At 40.0% G+C, this 22,356-nt stretch overlaps 1 protein-coding gene across 1 annotated transcript in view; it reads right to left on the bottom strand.

Annotated features, from left to right (window-relative positions):
• LOC111150350 (BEN domain containing 2) overlaps positions 1-22,356 on the bottom strand; it is a gene marked incomplete at its 5' end in the record, with an annotated part of 57,180 nt that overhangs the window by 14,287 nt on the left and 20,537 nt on the right. The window contains 9 exons of the mRNA XM_022507799.1: positions 3,544-3,775; positions 5,390-5,511; positions 6,902-7,102; positions 9,357-9,497; positions 12,876-12,983; positions 14,158-14,280; positions 17,461-17,607; positions 18,976-19,125; positions 20,996-21,103. Of these exons, the coding sequence (XP_022363507.1) occupies positions 3,544-3,775; positions 5,390-5,511; positions 6,902-7,102; positions 9,357-9,497; positions 12,876-12,983; positions 14,158-14,280; positions 17,461-17,607; positions 18,976-19,125; positions 20,996-21,103 (1,332 nt within the window). The remainder of the gene's footprint in view (positions 1-3,543; positions 3,776-5,389; positions 5,512-6,901; positions 7,103-9,356; positions 9,498-12,875; positions 12,984-14,157; positions 14,281-17,460; positions 17,608-18,975; positions 19,126-20,995; positions 21,104-22,356) is intronic.

Raw genomic sequence — 22,356 nt, 5'->3', positions numbered from 1 at the left:
TCCAGAATTTGAGAACTTAAAAAATATTAAACCCTTAAGCTTTTAGTGTATCATGAGATAGCATGAGAAACGAAACAGGAATCACAGCTGATGTGATTACAGATACTCCAGTGGTTCAGGAAAACGACTCAGTGTTCTGTAACCTTGTAGGACAGAATCAGTTCTATTAACATTATGTTTATTTTTCATAACAAATTCTAAGTAATTTCAGTGCACTGTTATCCTCTTTATAACAAAGACTTGTTCAAAAAGAAGCAACAAGATTCTTACTGAAATATTTACAATTTTTAAAAAGCAGGTTTTCTGTTGGGTATTAAAGTCATCATTTAAAAATCAGCAAACTCAGCTATCATATTTTAGTTACCTTACTTGAACTGAAAAATAAATTTTAAGCTTATTTTCATTCCTCAACCCCACAGCCTAATCATCTTCATCTCACCTCAGTCCTAGTGATTCAAATTAACTACATTTAAAAATATTCTATTTTATATACAATAAAGAATTATTGGAGAAAATATGTTAAAGAAATATAATATGATTCTTACATGTCAATAAGCGTATTTTTCATCTTGGAACATTCATCATTTAATGGGTGGCCGTATTAATTACTGAATCTCCCAGATCCAGCCTTTACCAAGAGACACTGAATTATTTAAAAATAAGTTCATTTAGTGGGTCCTAAGACTTCACTCTAGAAGATTCTCCTAGTAGTATTTATCAAGGTCAGAAAAACAGGTTAATACTCTTTAATCTGGTAATTTCAATTCTGAGAACCTAATTTAACAATCCAAGCAGTGCCTGGGTGGCTTAGTTGGTTAAGTGTCCAACTCTTGACTTTAGCTCAGGTCATGATCTCAGGGTCTTGGGACTGAGTCTTGCGTCCAGCTCCAAGCTCAGCATGAAGTCTCCTTGTCCCCCTCCCTCTGCTCCTCCCCGCCATTTGCATGTGCACACTTGCTCTCTCTCTCAAATAAATAAATAAATAGAATCTTTTTAAAAGATAATGCTAAGTCTTCTGTTCATGAACATGGGATATCTATGTATTTAGGTTTTTCCTAATTTATTACAAAAATATCTTGTAATTTTCAGAAAGCACACCTGGCATTTCTTTTAATAAATTCATCCCTGAACATTTTATTAAACAAAAGGCTCCATGCATAGTTGGGAGTCTGCTGGAGATTCTCTCTCTCCCTCTCCCTCTCCCCCTCTTCCTGCTCACTCGAACTCTCTCTCTCTCAAATAAATAAATAACCTTAAAAAAAAAAAAGAAAGAAAGAAGAGAATCTGGGACTCCTGGGTGGCTCAGTCATAGAGCGTCTGCCTTCGGCTCAGATCATGATCCCAGGGTCCAGGGATCAAGCCCCACATCGGGGTCCCTGCTTGGTAGGAAGCCTGCTTCTCCCTCTCCCACTGCTCCTGCTTGTGTTCCCTCTCTATCTCTCTCTCCCTGTCAAATAAATAAATAAAATATTTTTTAAAAAGTAAAGAATCCAAAATACGTACAAAGCTATCCAAATGAGTTTTTTGGCAACATGACTTGTGTGACTGATAATCCCCCCCCCAAAAAAAAACCAAAAAAAAAAAAAAAAAAAAAAGGAAAGAGGCAGGTAGTTAAATAAGTTAGGAGATACTTACTCAATGGAATATTATATACTGTTAAAAGCAATGATCATAAACAATGGAGATTCTTGAGGGAAACACACATATTATGTTTATTTTTTTTAATTAAAGATTTTATTTATTTATTTATTTATTTATTTGACAGAGAGAGACACAGCGAGAGAGAGAATCCAAGCAGGGGGAGTGGGAGAGGGGGAAGCAGGCTCCCCGCCAAGCAGAGAGCTGGATGCAGGGCTCAATCCCAGGACCACGGGATCGTAACCTGAGCCGAAGGCAGAGGCTTAACGACTGAGCCACCCAGGTGCCCCACACATATCATATTTAAAAAGAAGTGTGAATATATAGAGACCATGTTTTAAAAGGTAAGAAAAAAATCAGAAGAAAATTAAAATGTTCATAATAGTTGTTTATGGTATCTTGATCATAGGAGCCTTTCTTTCCTGCAGAATATTTTCGACTTTTTCAAAACAAAACGGTGTAAGAGACTGTACACAAAGTGGGCAGCTGCCTGGCTCACAGTTCATTTAGTTGGCCCTATCTCCTGGTTCTAGACCTGGGACCTAAGCGCTGCAGATCAGATTCTTTGTCCTAGGAATCTAACAGGGACGAGAGGGAACTAGAACGTTGAGATCATGGAAGATGCAGACAGAGCCCCACAGACCTCAGTGGACGCCAAAGGTCACAATCTAAGGGTTGGCAGTTTGGCTCCTGTTTACGGCTCGGTTTGCTCCATGCTTCTTCAAATCCAGGAGCTCTTCATCCACTGATTTTTGTTATGGTTTAATTGGGCCAGGGTTTGTTTCTGCAGTATACAGCCTGAACAAATACAGTAGTTATAGGGGTGCCTGGGTGGCTCAGTGGGTTAAGCCTCTGCCTTCGGCTCAGGTCATGATCCCAGGGTCCTGGGATCAAGCCCCGCATCCAGCCCTGCTTCCTCCTCTCTCTCCGCCTGCCTCTCTGCCTACTTGTGCTCTCTCTCTCTCTCTGTCAAATAAATAAACAAAATCTAAAAAACAAAAAAAATCCAAAAAACAAACATAGTTATTTTACCTTTATAATGGAAAAAATATATATAAAGATGCATCTTTTAAATAATTTCATTGGAAGAGGTTCACAGGTCATATCCTACTGAGGGTTGGCAGGGGGTCAGGGGAGAGACAGAAAAGAGTTTTGCCACCTCAGGTGCCACTAAACCCAAGCAGACTGAGGAGGAGGTGTCGGGAAGCACGAGTGGCAGGTGGCACAGTCACCTACAGAACCCACTGCCACTTGATACGAATGAAGTAGGATGTGCCTCCAGCCGACAGCGAGCAGTGGGGGCAAAATGTTCTGAGGAATGAGATTCATTAATTCACACAAAAACTGTTTAAGGAGCACCTGCCATGTGTCAGGCACAGAGAGAGCAAGACCCCTGAGTCGCAACCCGCTGTAGCTCCTTCTCATGCCTAACCAGAGTTCGCCCAGCTTGAAGGAACAGACCCAGAGCTGCTTTCCGAAGGAAAAATAGCAGATGTAGCTTAATGTTAAAAACTATCAGTCTCGGGGCACCTGAGTGGCAAAGTTGGTTAAGCATCCAACTCTTGGTTTCAGCCCAGGGCGTGACCTCAGGGTCATGAGATCGAGCCCCGGGCCGGGCTGCCAGCTCAGCACAGAGTTGGCTTAAGGTGCTCTTTCCCTCTCCCTCTGCGCACTCATGCGCTCTCTTTCTCTCTGTCTCGCAAATAAATAAATAAATAAACCTATCAGTCCCTGAAGTAGGTTTCTATATTTCATTAACTCGTTAATAGGAGAGATTAAGTTGTTTGGATTTCTCATTATGAAAAATTTCAAAAATCTTTCAAAGTAGAACAGTACACTGAGCCCCATGAATGCATCATCCAGATTCAACATTTAGCATCAAGAGAACTCGAATTAATAACTCACCCAGTGCTTCATAACATATCACTGAATTCTCAGTGGGAAGTTCTTGAACTCCTTGAGGGTAAACACTGTTGTCCCACCAAGAATTCCCATTTTCTCTTGTTTCGAAGGCAATGGTTCGCTCACAAAGCTGGGAACTGCTTTCATGGCCATCAGTCCCCCCTTTATCATTCAAATGTGCAGGCACTGGGATGTGGAGACTGGGGGGGCCTTTATTGCTGTCACCAGTTCTCTGCTGAAATACAACATTGTGTCTATAACCAAAGTCCCCTCGTGAGAAGATATGGTCACACTCCATCACCTGCCAGAGTCCCCCAGGTTGGCAGGGGAGCAACGGTCTCTAATCAGGTCACCAGAAACCCCCAGGTAGTGTGCGCCGTGACAGAAGCAGACATGTGGCTTAGCCTCTTGGAGGGCTTGGTAGCTTTATCTAATGATAACTGCTGGCGCCAAATAAGTGCTTAGTAAACATTTCCTGAAGAAACGCGTAAATGAGTCTCTTCGGAGTTGACAATTTGGGGGGTTTTCTTTTTTTACCATTCTTGTTTGTTTTCTCTTTTTCCCCAGTGGCTAGAGACTCTAGGAATCTCTAAAGACCTTGGGGATCTTTTTTTTTTAAGCCTTGCTTGAGACCCACTTTCTTGGCGTATGTCACTAGAACCTCTGGTGCCAAGGGTGGGAGAGCTCCAGCATTCACGACTTCCTTTGAAAGCGTCTCCCGTGACTCGGTGACAACCCGCGCTCTAGGCCAGGGCTTCCCACACGGCTCTGTGCACGTGAACCCCCTGGGGTCTTGCTAAAATGCAAATTCTGCCTCTGCAGGTCTAGCGGGACCCTCAAGACTCTGCGCTTCTCACAAGCTTCCCTGCGGGGCTGCCACTGTCGCCCATCGGGGACCGTCCCCCTCCGAGTCAAGGACGCGGCAGGTACATGGCAGCTGCTGCTTCTCTCCTGACGCTGAAGCACGTATGCAAATTAGCATTTTCTAGGCAGCATCATAATTTTACATTCAAATGTTGAGGGTGCAATTTTTGTAGGATAGAAAAGGGAATGTGAAAAATAAGCAGATTTGGTTTCAGACAGATGGTGCTTGAGCTATCGCTGAAATCAAGCCGTTCACCAGGAAAACAGAAGCTCAGCTACAGATATTCTGGGCAAATAGTTTCCATGCACTTACTCTAGAGATGCAGGACCAACGAGACATGGCGAGAATAACATGGGCTTTGTAGAGAGGTGGGTGGAAACGAGAAATTGTTAAGTTAAATCCTTCAACAGGAGAAAGCAAGAGACATGACACTCTCCCCTGCGGGCCCATTCGTGTTAAAAAAAAAAAATCTCTAATGCACTTTCATGATCGAATGGATGCGAGAAAAGCCAGATTCCTGTTTAACAAGTAACTAGGGACACGGTAAGATACGGGCAGCAGGTGAACCTCACGGCCAGCACGACATCCACCAGCTTCTGCCATCACTGAAAGTGGACAAAGACAGAAGCGCCTCCCTTTGCTACCATGCCACAGTCTCCCCTTCTCTGCGGTACTCAGCGGGATGCTGAAAAAGATTTCCCAAACATCTCTGCAGCTGAGAACTCTTCTTCATATACCCTATGCCTTCAAATACACCGATCGTAACACTCCATTTGATTTATTTTCTCTTTAGGATATTTGTATGGAGCATAAATGTCAAAGAGTAAAATAAACAGGCAGAGACCATACACTGCCCCCAAAATTAAATAAACAAGATTTTGAACACACGGCCTAAAGATCCCGTGTGTCACACTCTCCATTCTGGAACTGTATACAGTATGCCCTGATACAGCAGTGACCATATTTAAATAAAAAATAACTTACTGGTGCTGTGATGGATTCAGCACATAAACAATAGATCAGAGAATTGATATCAGCAACACAGGTTTTCCAGTCTTTTCCACATTCACGCAAATCATGGTTGGGAAAATTTGTTGCCAGATGTTCTGCAAATAGTGGAAAACATTCATGAAAATTTTATAAAAAGAAAACAAAACCCAAAGAACTGATGAGACTTTTTTAGTTGAAAATACTGACATTTTCTATTTTGAATTGCTGCTCTTTCCTCTCTTTCTGAGAGTTCAAAAATTCTACCAAAAAAGGATGCTTTCCTGAGTATATCACTTCTTCTAAGGTGCAATTCCCCTATAAAATACTGATGTGGGGAGCCACTAATGAGGTTGTAGTGCTTTCATTAAACTAAGAACAGATACTATACTTAAATCTTAGCCAAAAAGCTGAGAAGCGATGAGGTTATGGTGCTTTCAAAAAAAAGTCTGTAACAGAAGGTCAACTATTTCTGGGGGCTAATGCCATTGAATAGCCCTATGGATATATTAAAACTGAAAAGGAAATCTGTAAGCAGAAAATGGTGTTATAGCCAACACTCTTAGACTGCAGTGTATTTATTTGGGACACTACGTGTCCGTCTTCCCTAGAAGCTATTCCCTCTGCCTAGAATATCCTTCCTATTTGTATAGCTAAGGATTTCAAATCTAACTCAAGTGTTCTGTCCTTAGTAAGCCTCCCCCAATGCCCTCAGAGTAGTTGCTCTACTCTCTGAGCTTCTACAACATTATCACCCTGGACTGGGATTGATCTGTTTCCCTCAACAGTCCCTTTCTAGACTGTGAACTCCTTGAGGTCAGAAATACTTATTCGTTGTGGTCTCAGTGCCCATGAGTCTACAACCTTCAACCAAATCGCTGGAAGCGGGGAAGGCAGGAGGCTGAATTAGATTAATCATGACTTTCTATTTCTCTTTTGCCTGTTAGTAGTACCAAAGTATGTTTTAATCCTCCCCATTTTTTTTGGCTTTTTTCTTTATTTTTTTAGTACCAAGCTTGAGCACTAAAAAATGGACTTAGTTCTAGCCATAAGCAGCTATAATCAATAAAACTTGTCTTGGGGCGCCTGGGTGGCTCAGTCGGTTAAGCGCCTGCTTTCAGCTCGGGTCATGATCCCGGGGTCCTGGGATGGAGCCCCATGTAGGACTTTCTGCTTAGCAGGGAGCCTGCTTCTCCCTCTCCCTCTGCCTGCCACCCACGCCCCCCACTTGTGCGGTCTCTCTCTCTCTCTCTCTCTCTCTGTGCAATACATTTTTTGAATCTTTTAAAAAAAATTAAAAATAAATCTTGTCTTATTCCCTTAGTCTATGGACAAGTTGCATTCTTTACAAGTTGTTACCCATTACATTAAATTGTAAAATCGGGGTCAGACAGGTGAAAAACAGCTCTAAGATTTACACAGTCTTCATCACTAGCTCTTAAACTACCAATAACATTCATGAGGCGACCCAGTGATGATCAGACAAGACTTCATAAAGACTTTACATACCTCTTATTGCAGCCACTTTGTTTGGATCTAGAGGTTGGCGGCCTTGGGAATTGATGCCTACCCAGCTGCGCACCAGAATTTCCTTGGAGAACAAAACATGAACCAAGTAGCGGGCTGCATGCCTTGGATGGCTCTTCTTTTGCGCAGTCAGCAAATTAGTATTAAGCAACCTGACATTCCTTTTCGGATCACCAAGATACCCTTTTAAAACACAGAGAGAAAGTAAAGTCTTGGTTTTCTCATGCAAGGCTACCAAGAAAGTGCCCAAGAAAATTAAACTAATTGATTTCTAATTCACTAATTTCTACTTGGATGAATCTTTTCCTATACTTCTCTCTTCCTTAAAAAGGTCTCTTTGATGCCATCTGCATAACTTAGCATTTTTCACCTTTGCTCTTCTTGAATTTTTGGTACTTGAACTAGTCATTTCATTGTCTTGAATAAATTCAACTCTCAGGCCAAAGATGCACATGCAAGCATGTGGCTCCCTTTTATCATCTAAAAGTACACTCGGAGCCATATTACTGTAGGAGTATATGTTCCCTAAAGATAATCTGGAATGTATGGGTGGGCATAATTAAGAAAATTTTGAAAAAGCTAGCATTTATTGAGTAACTACTATATATACCAGGCACTGGGCTAAATATTTTACATCTATAAGCTTGGTTTCATTATCCTAACAACTTGTTATCCCTTCGAAGAGGAAACTGAGGCCCACAGAAGGTAAGGCATTTGAACAAGGTCACAGAGCCAGGTTTTAAATCTGTTTAGAAGCCAAGTGCTGTGAACCATTACTCTGCTAATGCCTTCTAGTCTTCTTGTTATTTCTTCTTTTTTAAACACAGAATTAAAATCATACTTTGTATATAGTCTGAATCCTGCTTCTTCAGTTACCATTCTATTTCAAGCATGTCTTCATTTTCTTTGGTTTTTTTTTTTTTCAAGTCAGCATTCCTAACTTCATGATTTTCCTGACAGGTGACATTTATGTTACACTTACCTTCTGAGCACTGTGTTAAGGGCTTTCAGTGAATTATTCCATTTGAGTCTCACCCTTCTATGAAATAGGTACGATGATTTTTGTCACTTCCCCAAAGGAAGAAACTAATACTTAGGTTAGAAACGTGGCTGAAGACCACATGGTTAGTAAGACACAGAGCTGGGAATTGACCCCAGACGGTCTGACTCAGGAGCCCATGCTCTTGACCATTGTGCTTTACTGTTTCATACCCCACGGATGTACCAGGAGTAACTTAGCTAATTCCCTATGGTTGCTCGTTTGGCTGTTTCCGATTTTTCACGATTCTGAAAAGAACATTCCTGTACCAAAACTTAAATACAAATCTTTTCTATTGATTGAATTTTCAGATATCAGTGGGATTACTGAGTCAACTGGCATGAATACTTCCACGGATTTTTTTTTTTAGTTTTTTTTTTAATTTATTTATTTGACAGAGAGAGATCACAAGTAGAGAGGCAGGCAGAGAGAGAGGGGGAAGCAGGCTCCCTGCTGAGCAGAGAGAACCTGATGCGGGGCTCGATCCCAGGACCCTGAGATCATGACCTGAGCTGAAGGCAGAGGCTTAACCCACTGAGCCACCCAGGAGCCCCTTCCACAGATTTTTATACAGATTACCCTTCAGAAAGTTTTCACCACCGTATACTTCTAACCACAGCATATCATAGTGCCCATTTAGTAATAAAGAATACAATATTTGAAGGTTTTTCTAGTTTAGTTAGCAAAACAATTTAAAAGAAAAGCATCTCCTCTAGGACAGGAGTCCGCAAACTACAGTCCCCAGGCCAACCCCAACACCAGTTTGTGTAAAGCGAGTTACACTGGCACACAGCCACACCCATCCATCTACCTACATCTGTGGCTGCTTTCATGCGACAGCAGCAGAGCTAAGTAGTTGTGACAGACACCAGATGGCCCACAAAGCCTAAAATAGTTCCGATCTAGCCCATTACTGAAAAAGTTTGCTGAGCCCTGTGCTAGAATATTAATAAGAGAATAGCTACCAGAAGTAGAGACACAAAGGAACTATAAAATATTAGGAAGGCTTGCCCTTAGAAACTACAGAACTTAGGGTCCCCTCCTCTTTGCCACTGTGGCTTGGCAGGTAATACAGGAGGCTGTGAAGAAACATGAGCTTTAAGTCAGAGAGGACCGAGAGTTCCAGAACTGCCACTCACTAGCTCTGTGACTTTGAGAATGGAAGTAATAAAAACACCTACTTAGGAAGTCATTTGAATATTAATAGAGAAGAGATATGTCAGTTGATTAGCACAGTGTCTTGTACATAATACTCAATAAGTGTTAGCCATTCTGATTAATATAACCTAAAACCAACCTTTAAAATAGAAAACAAAAAGCTTCCGTTAGCCTGTATCAAGGATGTTTGAAGAATATAGGTTAAATGGCGCTGCTTGTAATGTGTCATTTCACACTTACCAAAACCAGAAGCTCCGCAGAGAGATGGCGAGATAGAATCCTGGCTATTGTTCTTTTCCAATACAACTGGGTAATTCATTATCTCAGGGACGTTTCCCACTCTGTTTTCTGCTTTTAACAGTATTTCTACAGGTAAAAGCGCTGGAAGAAAAGGAGTCTCAATTGTAAATTCACCATCCAGCAAACTATCGTTCAGGTGTGAAGGGGAAATAAACACATTCTCAGACAAAGAAAACCACAAGTGTTTGTCACTAGCAGACCTACTCTTAAGGAGCGGCTACAGGAAGATCAACAGAAAAGTTGTGATGACAGAAAGAATCTTGGTGCATCAGGAAGGAAAAGGGAACAACAGAAATAGCAGAAGTATGTATGAAGGGAAACTTGATCATTCATTCCGTATAAAATGGAACAGCTAGGGGCGCCTGGGTGGCTCAGTGGGTTAAGCCTCTATCTTTGGCTCAGGTCATGATCTCAGGGTTCTGGGATCGAGCCCCACATCGGGCTCTCTGCTCAGCAAGGAGCCTACTTCCCCTTCTCTCTCTGCCTGCCTCTCTGCCTGCTTGTGATCTCTGTCAAATAAATAAATAAAATCTTTTAAAAAAAATGGAACAGCTACACTGGAAAACAGTTTGGCAGTTTCTTATAAAACTAAATCTTCAATGATCACATAACACAGAAATTTCACTCTTGGGCATTTATCCCAGAGAAATAAAAGCTCATGATATGACACCAAAGCCTGCACACGAGTGTTCTTACCTTTATTCGTAATAGCCAAAACCGTGACAACCCAGTTGTCCTTCAACAGGTGAATGGTTCAACAAGCCATGGTAAATCTAATACCACAGAATACCATTCAATAATAACAATAAATAAAGAACAGAAGAGACAGAAATATGGATGAATATAATGCAATCATGAGTTCTATAAATCATGCTTCATGACCGACACAAAAATGAAAACGCCATCTGACATCCAAGACAATAAGTTAAAAGTAAGGAGGGCAAAGGAAACTAAATGGAATTAAAAGTTTCAATACTTCATTCAAAGTGGTAAAATGCTGAGACCAGTAGACTGTGATAAGTCACATATATATAAAATAACATTCAGAGCGACCACTGGGAAAACTGTACAAAGCAATATATTAAAAAACATAAAGATGGAACACTAGAAAAATATTCAGGTAACCCACAGGAAGGCAAAAAAAGATAAACAAAAGAAGAATGAGAGGGGCGCCTGGCTGACCCAGTCAGTAGAGCATGCAGCTCTCAATCTCGGGGTCGTGAGTTCAAGGCCCACACTGGGTGTCGAGATTACTTAAAAAAATTAATTGAAGGGGCGCCTGGGTGGCTCAGTGGGTTAAAGACTCTGCCTTCAGCTCAGGTCATGATCCCAGAGTCCTGGGATGGAGCCCCTCATCGGGCTCTCTGCTCAGCAGGGAGCCTGCTCCCCCCACCCCGCCTCTCTGCCTGCCTCTCTGCCTACTTGTGATCTCTCTGTCAAATAAATAAATAAAATCTTTTTAAAAAAATTAATTGAAGAAACTTTTAAAAATGAGAAAATAGGAAACAAAAGAAATGTAACAAAATGATAGACTTAAGTCTATGATAGCAATAATTATCTGATATGTAATTAACCTAACCATATCAATTAAATGAAAACAAGTGATAACGTGGATAAAAAAGATCAATTCTGTGGTGTTTACAAGAAACTCTACAAATTCAATTACATAGATTGATTGAAAGTAAAAGGATGGAGAAGCATATACCATGCAAACATGAGTCCAAAACACAGCAGAGTAGCTGTGTTGACATCAGATAAAGTAGACTTCAGAGCAAAGAAATTTACTACAAACAAAGATGAAAAAGATCAACCCCGAGGAAGACAATGATTCTCAACATACCAAATGATAAATTCTCAAAATACATGAAACAAAAACTGAAAGAGCTGAAAGAAGAAATAATGAAATCCATAATTAAAGTTGAGGACCTCACATCCCCCCTCTCTTAGCAACCGGTGCAACAAGCAGACCAAAAATCAGCAAGGATACAGAAGATCTGAACAACACACGCAACCAACAGGATTCTCATTATAGAACATTCCACCCAACAAAACCAGAATAGATTTTTTTTTTCGAATGCCTGTGGAACAAATGTTCCTCTGTGCCAGGAAATATGTGCAAAGTTGAAATGCCTGCAGATCTTTCACCAAAACAAGGCACATCCTAAACCAGAGGAAAAAAATCTCAACAAGTTTAAAAGAAAGGATATCATATAGAGTATATTTTCTGACCATAATAGAATCAAATTAGGAATCAGGAATAGACAATAGAAAGTTTTCAAAGAAATAATAAAATACATAGGGCTTAATGAAAATACAACACATCAAAATATAACTAAGGCAGTACTGAAAATGAAATCTACAGCATATATCTGTAATCTGAAATTTATAGCATAATATAAATGCTTATATTAGAAAAGAGAACAGTTCTAAATCTATAATCTAAGTTCCTACACCAACAACTAAGAAGAGTAAAATAAACTCCAAATAAGCAAAGAGAATGAAATAATAAAGAATAAAAATCAATGAAACCGAAAAATATGAAATCAATGAAACAAAAAACTGATGCCTCCAAAAGATTAATAAAGCTAATAAAACTCTAAAAAGAATTACAAAAAGAAAGAGATGACACAAATCATCGATACCAGGGATGAAAGAAGTAATCCAGCAGCCATCAAAATGATAATAGGGAATACGACAAACTGCTTTACGTTCATAAATTTGATAACTTAGAAGTGTTGAACCAATTCCTCCAAAATTACACAAACCAAAACTCAACCAAGATGACATAGATATCTAAGTAGTCCTATAACCACCAAAGACATTAAATTTGCAATTAAAAGCCTTAAGAAAAGGAATCTATAGGCCCAAATGATTTTACCAGAGATTTTTCACCAAACATTTAAAAAAGTAACACCAATTTCTCATATACTCTTCCATAAAATACTATAAAATTATAAAGAAGGAGAGAACACATTAGCCCTTGAATGGGTTAGAGATGAAGCCAGGGAAGGAACGACACACCACATGGTTATAAACAGGCAACGAGAGGGTTCTTGGAAGTAATGAGACACTTCTGTATCATGACTATAGTGGCAAATACCTGAACGCAAGCATCTTACAAAAGTACAGAGCACAAAACACACATGCAAACAAACAAATGAAAACAAGTAAGTCTGGGGACATATGAATAGATGTGTAGATTGTATTGATGTCAAAATCGTACTTTTGATATTTTACTCTATTTTTACAAAATATTAGCCTTGGGAGAAATGTGGTTAAGGGTACATAAGATCTCTCTGTATTAATTTCATGTATTACATGTGATTCTGAAATATCTTCAAATGAAAATTTTAATTTTGAAAAAGCTATCACTAAGAATTCATATTAAGAATGTTGATGAACGTAAATTAGAGAGTGCTACTCACAATATGTAATTTTGTCACAACATTTCAAACTCACCAAAACCAGGAGCAAGAAAGAAAGATTCTGAGCCAGTATCTTGTTTGTTGTCATTTTCCATTAAAATTGGGGAACTCGTTGTCTCAGAATTCATTTCTTTGCCAGATTCTGTTTGAACAACATTTTGATTAGTGAAACATTTTCAAGTGCTGCAAGACAAGAAATCTCAACAGTGATTTTTCTATCACACGAAACTATCTTTTAAGAATGAAGCAGAAATAAAGACATTGTCAGACAAAGGAAAACTACAAAAAAAAATGTTGCTGGCTGACTTATCATTAAAACATGGCTAAAGGGAAATATGAGCAAAAGGATATAATGAAGGAAGGAGTCTTGGAGCATAAAGAAGGAAGAAAGAAGAACAGAAAGCAGAATCGTGCACGCAGAAAAAACGAGATCACTCATAAATCCCTGGTGGGAGTAGAAATGGTACAGCTACACTGGAAAGAAGTTAGGCAGTATCTTACAAAACTCAACTTACCTTTACCGTAGGACCCAGCAACTGTGCTCTTGGGCGTTTTCTCAGAAAAATGAAAACTGATATTCACACAGAAGCCTGTACACGAGTGCACATGGCAGCTTTACTCCTAATAGCCCAAAACTGGAAACAACCCAGACATCCTTCAACCAGGGGCAGATAAACAAACCATGGTAGATCCATACCATGGAATAGTAGTCAGCGATTAAAAAGGAAGAACTAGAGACATACATGGCAACTTAGATGAAGCTGGAGGGAATCATGCTGAGTGAGGAAAGACCATTCTGAGAGATTATATGCCATGTGAGTCTATCTACAGAAAGCTCTTGAAAAGACAAAATTCTAAAGAAGAAGAGCAGATGAGTGGCTACCAAGGGCAAGGACAGGGCAGAGTAGGCATAAGAGAGTAGGAAGAGGGAAACAGGTGTGGGTTTAAAGGGTGATGGAGGGTATGAAACCCAACTCACATCATGAAATTACAAACATAAAACTGAATACACACACACATAAACCTATGCACAGATACAAATAAGACTGAGAACATCTCAATAAAATCCGTGGATTGTATCCATGTCTATACACTGCTTGTGATACTATAGTTCCACCAGATTGTATCATTGGGGGAAACAGGGTGAAGGGTATACAGATGTGCAGCTAAAATTTTCTCAATACAGAACTTCTAATTTTTACCTAATTAATTTTAATTAATTTTTAATTAGGAAAAGCTACCATTAGATCACATGAAGGGTACTAATGATTCTAGATCACATAGGGCTACTTGTAATATGTTTCATTTTAACTCACCCACATTGGAAGGAATGAAGTAATATGCTGAAGTTTCTTGACCATTGTCATTTTCCACCAAAGCTTGATAATCTGTCATCTGGGTGCTATTCTCCAGGCTGGTTTCTGCTTTGACCAAAACTTCTATAAGGACAACATTTTTTAAATGCTAGAAGAAAAGACTACCAACCTTATGTTCTATATCCAATGAAACTATTCTTCTGTACTGAAGCAAAAATAAAGATATTTATGGACAAAGAAAACCAAAAATATGTCACTAACTGATTTATGCTTTAAAAAAAGGTTAAAGGAAAATCGTCTTACAAGAACGCATATAAAAGAATCCTGGAGCACTGGGGAGAAAGAACAATGGAAAGAGCAGAAATATGGATGCAGAGAAACTGGATCACTCATGCATTGTTGGCAGGAAAATGGTACAAGCTACACTGGAAAGCAGTTTGTCAGTTTCTTATAAAACTAAGGATGCAATTACAAAAGGACCCAGAAATTGTGCTCTTGGGCATTCATCCCAGAGAAATAAAAACTTGTGTGAAAGAGTGCAATGAATGGAAAGCAAAACTAAAAATGATAAACAAGTATCATAGCAGCTCTAACCCTAACATTTAAAAACAGGAAACCTGGGGGCGCCTGGGTGGCTCAGTGGGTTAAAGCCTCTGCCTTCAGCTCCGGTCATGATCCCAGGGTTCTGGGATCAAGCCCCGCATCGGGCTCTCTGCTCAGCAGGGCGCCTGCTTCCTCCTCTCTCTCTGCCTGCCTCTCTGCCTCCTTGTGATTTCTGTCAAATAAATAAATAAATCTTTAAAAAAAAAAAAAAAAAACAGGAAATCTGAAGGTTTTGAACAGATGAAGAGATTTAAAAAAATCTTGGTGTATCCCTACATTGGAATAGTACTCAGCAAGAAAAAGGAAGAAATGACTGATCCCTGCAGCAACACGAATGAGCTCCCAGGAAATTACACTGAAGGAAAGAAACCAGTATCAAACACCATGCAATTCCATTTATAGAACAATGCTGAATGGACAGATTATAGATCTGAACAGCAGATTCTAGATTGCCAGTAGTTAAGAGACAGGGCAACACATGGAACTGGGGAGAAAAGTCCTCTGGAGGGAGTAGGTGTGGTTACAAGAGAGCAATATGTTGTGATAATTTTCTACTGTTTTTGCAAGATGTTACCATTGGGAGAAATCGGAGAATGAGAACACAGGTTTTCTCTGTATTCTTTTTTACAACTGCACGTGCAGCTAAATTTTTCTGAAAATAAAAACTTTGATCAGAAAAAGTTACCACTATCAGGGTGCCTGCGTGGCTCAGTCGGTTAAGTGTCTGCCTTCAGCTCAGGTCATGATCCCAGGGTCGTGGGATCAAGTCTCACATTGGGGTCCCTGCTCCATGAGAAGTCTGCTTGTCCCTGTCTCCCGGCTCCCCCCCCCACTTGTGCTCATTCTCGCTCTCTCTCACTCTCTCTCAAATACATAAATAAAATCTTTTTCTAAAAATTTAAAAAAAGAAAAATCTACCACTATCTTACACTAATGTTGATGAATCTAGATTAAAAATGCTACGTGTCAAATGTATCATTTCAAACTCACCGAAACCGGGAGGAAGGCAATGTAACGAGGAAATGTCCTGACTACTGCGGTCTTCCAATAAAACTGGATAACTTATGGTCTCAGGGTTCTCTTCTGGGCTGGTTTGAGCGTTTACAAACATTCCTACAATTAAAATATTTTCAAATACTGAAAGACACGAAATCTCAGCCGTGAAATCTCGATCGGGCAAAACTGTCCTTCAATAAAGGAGCAGACTTGTGAGAACATTAACGAATGGACTTGGAGGGCATTATGCTAAGTGAAATAAGCCAGACAAGTAAAAAAAGACAAATACTGCATGGTATCACTTACATGTGGAAACTAAAAAGAAAAAAAAAAAGTCAAACTCATAAGAACAGAAGGTAGAATAAATGAACAGCAGTTGCCAGGGGCCAGGGGGGTGAGGGAAGTGGGGAGAGGCTGGTAAAAAGGTACCAACTTTCAGTTATATGGTAGGTAGGGAAAGAAGATCTAGTGTACAGCCTGGTGACCATAGCTCGTAATAGTGTATCGCATCACTGAAATTTGCTTAGAATAGAACTGAGCATTCTCCCCGCCAAAATATGAAAGGTAAATATGCAAGATGGCAAATATGTTAATGAACTCAATGGCAGGAATCATTGCACTAGGTACAGGTACATCAAATCATCACCCTCTACACGCTCTAAATGTATTACAACTTTATGTGTCAATTTTACCTCCATGATGCTGAAAACAAGAAATGACTATCCAAACTGCTAAAAGAAAAAAAAAAAGAATGAAGGGAAAATTATGACATTCTCACACAAAGGAAAGCCAAAAGTCTTTGTCACTAGCTGACTTACATTTGAGAACAGTTAAATGAAAATCTGTCAGAAAAGAATGATGAAAAAACAAATTGTGGAGCATTAAAAAGGAAGAAAGAATGACAAACGCAGCAGAAATCTGGATGCAGAGAAACTGGACCGCTCCTACATTGCTGGCAGGAAAATAAAATGGTGCCATGTCTCTGGAAAACTGCGGGGGCAGGTTCTTATTATACTAAACATGCAATTACTACACAAGCAAGCATTTGCACTCTCAGGCATTTATCTAAGAGAAATCAAGATTTATGTTTACACAAAAACCTGTCCATAAGCGGTCACAGCAATTTTACTTGTAATACTGAAAGCTGGAACGAAGTCCAGACGTTCTTCAACCAATACACAAACCGTGAACCCCTGCACCATGGAATAGTACAAAGCAACAAAAAAGAAGGAAACGTTGATACACGCAACAAGTCAGATGACTCTCCAGGGAATTATGCTCAGATGGGTGCGGTTTCAGAAAGGCAAGGTGACGCATCCTCATGGTGATGGCAATGTTCTCTATCTTGACCGTGGTTGTGGACACCAAACCTACTCATATGATAAAATCAAACAGAATTAACACATACACAAAAATCAATACAGTGGAATTGGGGGCCTTTCAATAAGACCCATGGGTGGTATCAACGTCAGTACGCTGGCTGTGATGGTCTATCATAATTCTGCAACATGTTATCACTGGCAGAAATGGGTAAAGCATCAATGAGATCTCTCTGCATTATTTCTTACAACTACATGGGTGTCTTAAATTACTACGACATCACAAGTCTAATATTTTCAAAAAGCTATCGCTAGCTGGCACGAAGAATGTTGATACTTCTAGATTAAACAGTGCTACTTGAAATACGTATCATTTCAAACTAACCGAAATCGGGCGGGATGGAGAAAGATGAAGAGGCAGGAGCTGGGTCACTGTCATTTCCCGACGAAGTTTGGTAATACACTGTCTGACAGCTGTTTTCCAGGCTGGTTTCCGCATTTTCTGGCGTTTCTACAAGTACAACTTTTTCAACTGTTGAAAGACAAGAACTCTTAACTGTGAATTCTGTACTGAGTGAGATTATCTTTCAGGAAAGAAAGAGGAAATAAAGACACTCTTGCACAAAGAAAAATCTTTTAAAAAACTGTTCCTAGCAGATTTACTATTAGAAGATAGCTAATGGAAGATCTTCCAACAGAAAGGACAGTATGAAAGAAGGAAGCCTGTGGCATCAGTAAGGAAGAAATAGTACTAGAAAGATCAGAAATATAGATGGGGAGAAAGTGGATCCCCCATACATTGCTACTGGAAATGTAGACTAGTCCAGCCTCTCTGGAAACTGTTTGGCAGTCTTTATAAAACCAAACATGCTATTATCGTTAAGACTCAGCAACTTCACGCTTGGCATTCATGACAGAGAAATGAAAACTTGTATTTACATAAAAATCAGTACATGAATGTTCACAGCAGCTCAACTTTACTTCTTGGATCCACAAACTTGGAAAGAAAAAAAAAAGCAGATGTCCTTCAATGTGTGAATGTTTAAAAAAAAAAAACTGTTGCGTATCTATACCACGGGAAACTCTCCATCAATTGATGAGAAATAAAAACTTATATTTACCCAAAAATGTGTACACGGATATTTATAACTGCTTTGCTCCCTAATGGCCAAACACTGAAAAAAATTCAGATGTCCTTCAGTAAGTGAACAATCAGACAAAAGGTAATATATCCATAGCACTATTTTCAGCAATAAAAGGAATAAACTATTGATACAGACAACAAACTAGATGAGTGTCCAGGCAATTCATCTGAGTGGGGGGAAAAAAGCTAATCCGAAAAGGTCACATCGTGGAAGACTCCACTGCTATAACAATCTGAAGAGACAAAATTACAGCAACGGAGAAAAGATCGGAGATAGCCTGGTGTTGAAGATAGGTCTTGGGGGCAGGGGATGTGGGTAGGGTTGTAAAAAGATGCACTAACGAGGGATCCTTGAGTGATGGATGTGATCTCTACCTTGACTGTGGTAGATGTGCGAACCCACTCATACGATCAAATTACATAGTAATAAATACACACATGCACACACACACACACACACACACACACACACACGGGTGCAAGTAAAACTGGAGGCATCTCGATCACACCTGTGAACCGTATCAATGTCAATGGCTGGGTTGTAACACTCAACTACGGCTCTGCCGGGTGGTATCACTGGGGAAAATACAGAAAGCATAAGCGGGATCTCTCTGTGTTCTTCCTTACAACGGCACCAAATCTTGAATTACATCAAAATTAAAAGTTTCAACAAAAGCTGTAACTGGCTTGTATTAAGGATGTCGATGAACCTAGATGAAACAGCGCTACACGTGATATGTATCATTTTGAACTCACCAAAATTGGGCGGGAGTGAGGCAGATGAAGAGTCAGTCCCTGGGCCATTGATACTTCCCAGTAAAGCTGGGTAATAGATTGTCTTAGAGCTGTTTTCCTGGCTGGTTTCTGATTTTTCCGGCACTTCTATGAGTATGAATTTTTCAACCGCTGAAAGACAAGAACTGTCAACTGTGAATTCTCCATGAGGCAAAACTACCCTTCGGGACAAAAGAGAATTCTGCAACAAAGGAAATCTAAAATCTGTCCCCAGCAAACTTACCTGTATACAAAGAGGAAAGGAAACTCTTCCAACAGAAAGGACATGATGAAAGAAGGGAATGTGGAACATCAGGAAGAAAGAAAGCACAATGAAAGAAAGAACAGAAATGTGGCTGCAGAGAGACACAATCACTCATCCATTGCTGGTGGGAATGAAAACTGGTAGTGTCTCTGGAAAGCTGTTTGACGGCTGCTTTATAGAACGAAACAAGCTATTACCAGAAGATCCAACAACTGCATTCTTGGCATTCGTGACAGAAACAAAAACATTATTTACACAAAAACCGGGACGTGGATGTTCACGGCAGCTTTACTCCCAATACCAAAAACCAGGGGGGACAAAGCAACAACAACTCATGTCCTGAGGTGGCTGAACGGCTGCAAACGACTCTTGCACACTGCTGCTACAGAAAAGGGAGAAGGCGCTGCTCCATCCAACAATCTGGATAAATCTTCAGGGAATTATGCTGACTGAAAAACACGGAACAATCTTCAAAGGTTACATACCATAAGATTCCCTTTATAGAACACTCTTGAGTGACAAAATTATACAGAGCGGTGTTTGCCAGGGGCTTGGGGAATGGACGATGGGGAAGGAAAGGGCAGCCCGATAGAGGGGGGTATGGTTCTAAAAGTGCAAGACGAGGGGGCGCCTGGGTGGCTCAGTGGGTTAAAGTCTCTGCCTTCGGCTCAGGTTATGATCCCAGGGTCCTGGGATTGAGCCCCACTCCCGGCTCTCTGCTCGGCAGGGAGCCTGCTTCCCTTCCTCTCTCTCTGCCTGCCTCTCTGCCTACTTGTGATCTCTGTCTGTCAAATAAATAAATAAATAATCTTTTTAAAAAAATAAAATAAAATAAAAGTGCAAGACGAGGGACGCCTGGGAGGCTCAGTTAATTAAGCCTCTGGCTCTTGGTTCCAGCTCCGGTCATGGTCTCAGGGTCATGGTCTCAGGGTTGTGGGATCGAGTCAGACTGTGTCAGACTTCTCCACACTTGGTGAGGAGGCTGCTTGAGATTCTTTCTCTCCCTCTACCCCTGCCCCTGGCTCGTGCGCTCACACACACACACACACACACACACTCTCTCTCTCTCTCAAATAATAAATAAATAAATAAAATCATTTTAAAAAGGAGCAAGATGAGGCATTTCAATGGCAATGGAAATGTTCTGTATCCTGACTGGGGTGGTGGACATCAAAGCTACTCACATGATAAAATGAGATTGAAATAAATACAAATGCACACAAATCACCACAAGTACAGCTGGGCACATCTCAGTAATATCTGTATATTGCATCCACGTCAATACCCTTATTGGGATATTTTACTACAGTTTTGCAAGATGTTATCAGTGGGAAAAATGGGCAAAGCATAAAATGGATGTCTGGATCTTATTTCTTATAAATATATGTGAACCTAAAATTGTTTTAAAATAGCTTAATTTGGGCGCCTGGGTGGCTCAGTGGGTTAAGCCGCTGCCTTCGGCTCAGGTCATGATCTCAGGGTCCTGGGATTGAGTCCCGCATCGGGCTCTCTGCTCAGCAGGGAGCCTGCTTCCCTCTCTCTCTCTCTCTGCCTGCCTCTCTGCCTACTTGTGATCTCTATCTGTCAAATAAATAAATAAAATCTTTAAAAAATAATAAAATAAAATAAAATAGCTTAATTTTTTAAAATAAGAACTACCACTAGCTTCCATTAAGGATGCTGATACATCTAGATTAAACACAGCGCTACTTATAATACGCATTATTTGAAACTCACCAAAGTTGGGTGGGAGGCAGACAGATGAACAATGGTCACTGTTATTTCCTGATAGAGTTTGGTAATTTGTCATCTCAGGGTTGTTTTCCAAGCTGGTCTCTGTTATTACTGGCATTTGTACAGAAAGAACATTTTTCAAGTGCTTAAGAAAAGATCTCCCAACCGTTAATTCTCTATGTAGCAAAACTATCCTTCATTACTGTATAGGAAATAAAGACATTGTCACATGAAGAAAACCTGAAAGAACTTGTCCCTTGCAGACTTACCCTTAAATAAAGGCCAAAGGAAAATATTTAAACAGAAAAGGTATGATGAAAGAATGGATCTTTAAGTATCAAGGAGAAAGAACAATGGAAAGAGAAGATAAAGGCATAAAGAGAAATTGTGTCATTTATATATTATATGTGGAAGGTCAAATGACACAGCTCCTCTAAGAAAATGTTTAGCAGTTTCTTGTAAAACTACACATGAAATTATCATATGACCCAGAATTGCCCTCGTGGGCATTCACCACAAAAAAAATATAAAATTGGGGTGCCTGGGTGGCTCAGTGGGTTGGGCCTCTGCCTTCAGCTCAGGTCGTGATCTCAGGGTCCTGGGAACGAGCCCCACATCAGGCTCTCTGCACAGTGGGGAGCCTGCTTCCTCCTCTCTGCGCCTGTCTCTCTGCCTACTTGTGCTCTCTCTCTGTCGAATAAATTTTTAAAAAATCTTTAAAAAATATATATAAATTTAAGTGTCCACAAAAGCCAGTACATAACTGTTTACAGAGTTAAACTTCTGATGGCCAAAAGTTAGAAATCTCCTGGATATCCTTCCATGGGTGAAGAAACAAACATCCTTACCATGGGAGAACATTTGACCATAAAAAGAAAAATTATGTTTAGGGGGAAAAAAAGTCATGCCCAAAGGCTATATTGTATTTTAATCCCATTTAAATAACAATATTCAAGTGACAAAATTCTAGAAAGGGAGATCAGTTCACTCTTTGCTAGGATATGAAGAAAAGGTGGCCAGAGGAAGGTCGTTGAGGTCATAAAGGGCAACAGGCAGTGACAATGAAAGCATTCTGGGTCACAACTATGATGATAAATAAAATTCATGGAATAAAATTGCACGGAACTGAAAACACACACACACACACACACACACACACACACACACACACACACACAAATGTGGACTGAATCAATGCCACTACCTAGTTGTGCTATTTTACTATGGTTTTCCAAGAGGTGATCATTGGGGAAAAATGGGTAAAACATAAATGGGATCCCAGATATAATTTCTGACAGCTACATGCGAATCTACAATTCCCTCAAAATAAAAAGCTTCATTAAAAAAAGAGCTGGTACTGACTT

Source organism: Enhydra lutris, unplaced genomic scaffold, assembly GCF_002288905.1.
Source record: "Enhydra lutris kenyoni isolate GAN:26980312 unplaced genomic scaffold, ASM228890v2 scaffoldscaffold23, whole genome shotgun sequence".
In the NCBI taxonomy this organism is placed as follows: Eukaryota; Metazoa; Chordata; class Mammalia; order Carnivora; family Mustelidae; genus Enhydra; species Enhydra lutris.
This window is presented reverse-complemented; position numbering and strand designations above follow the sequence as displayed.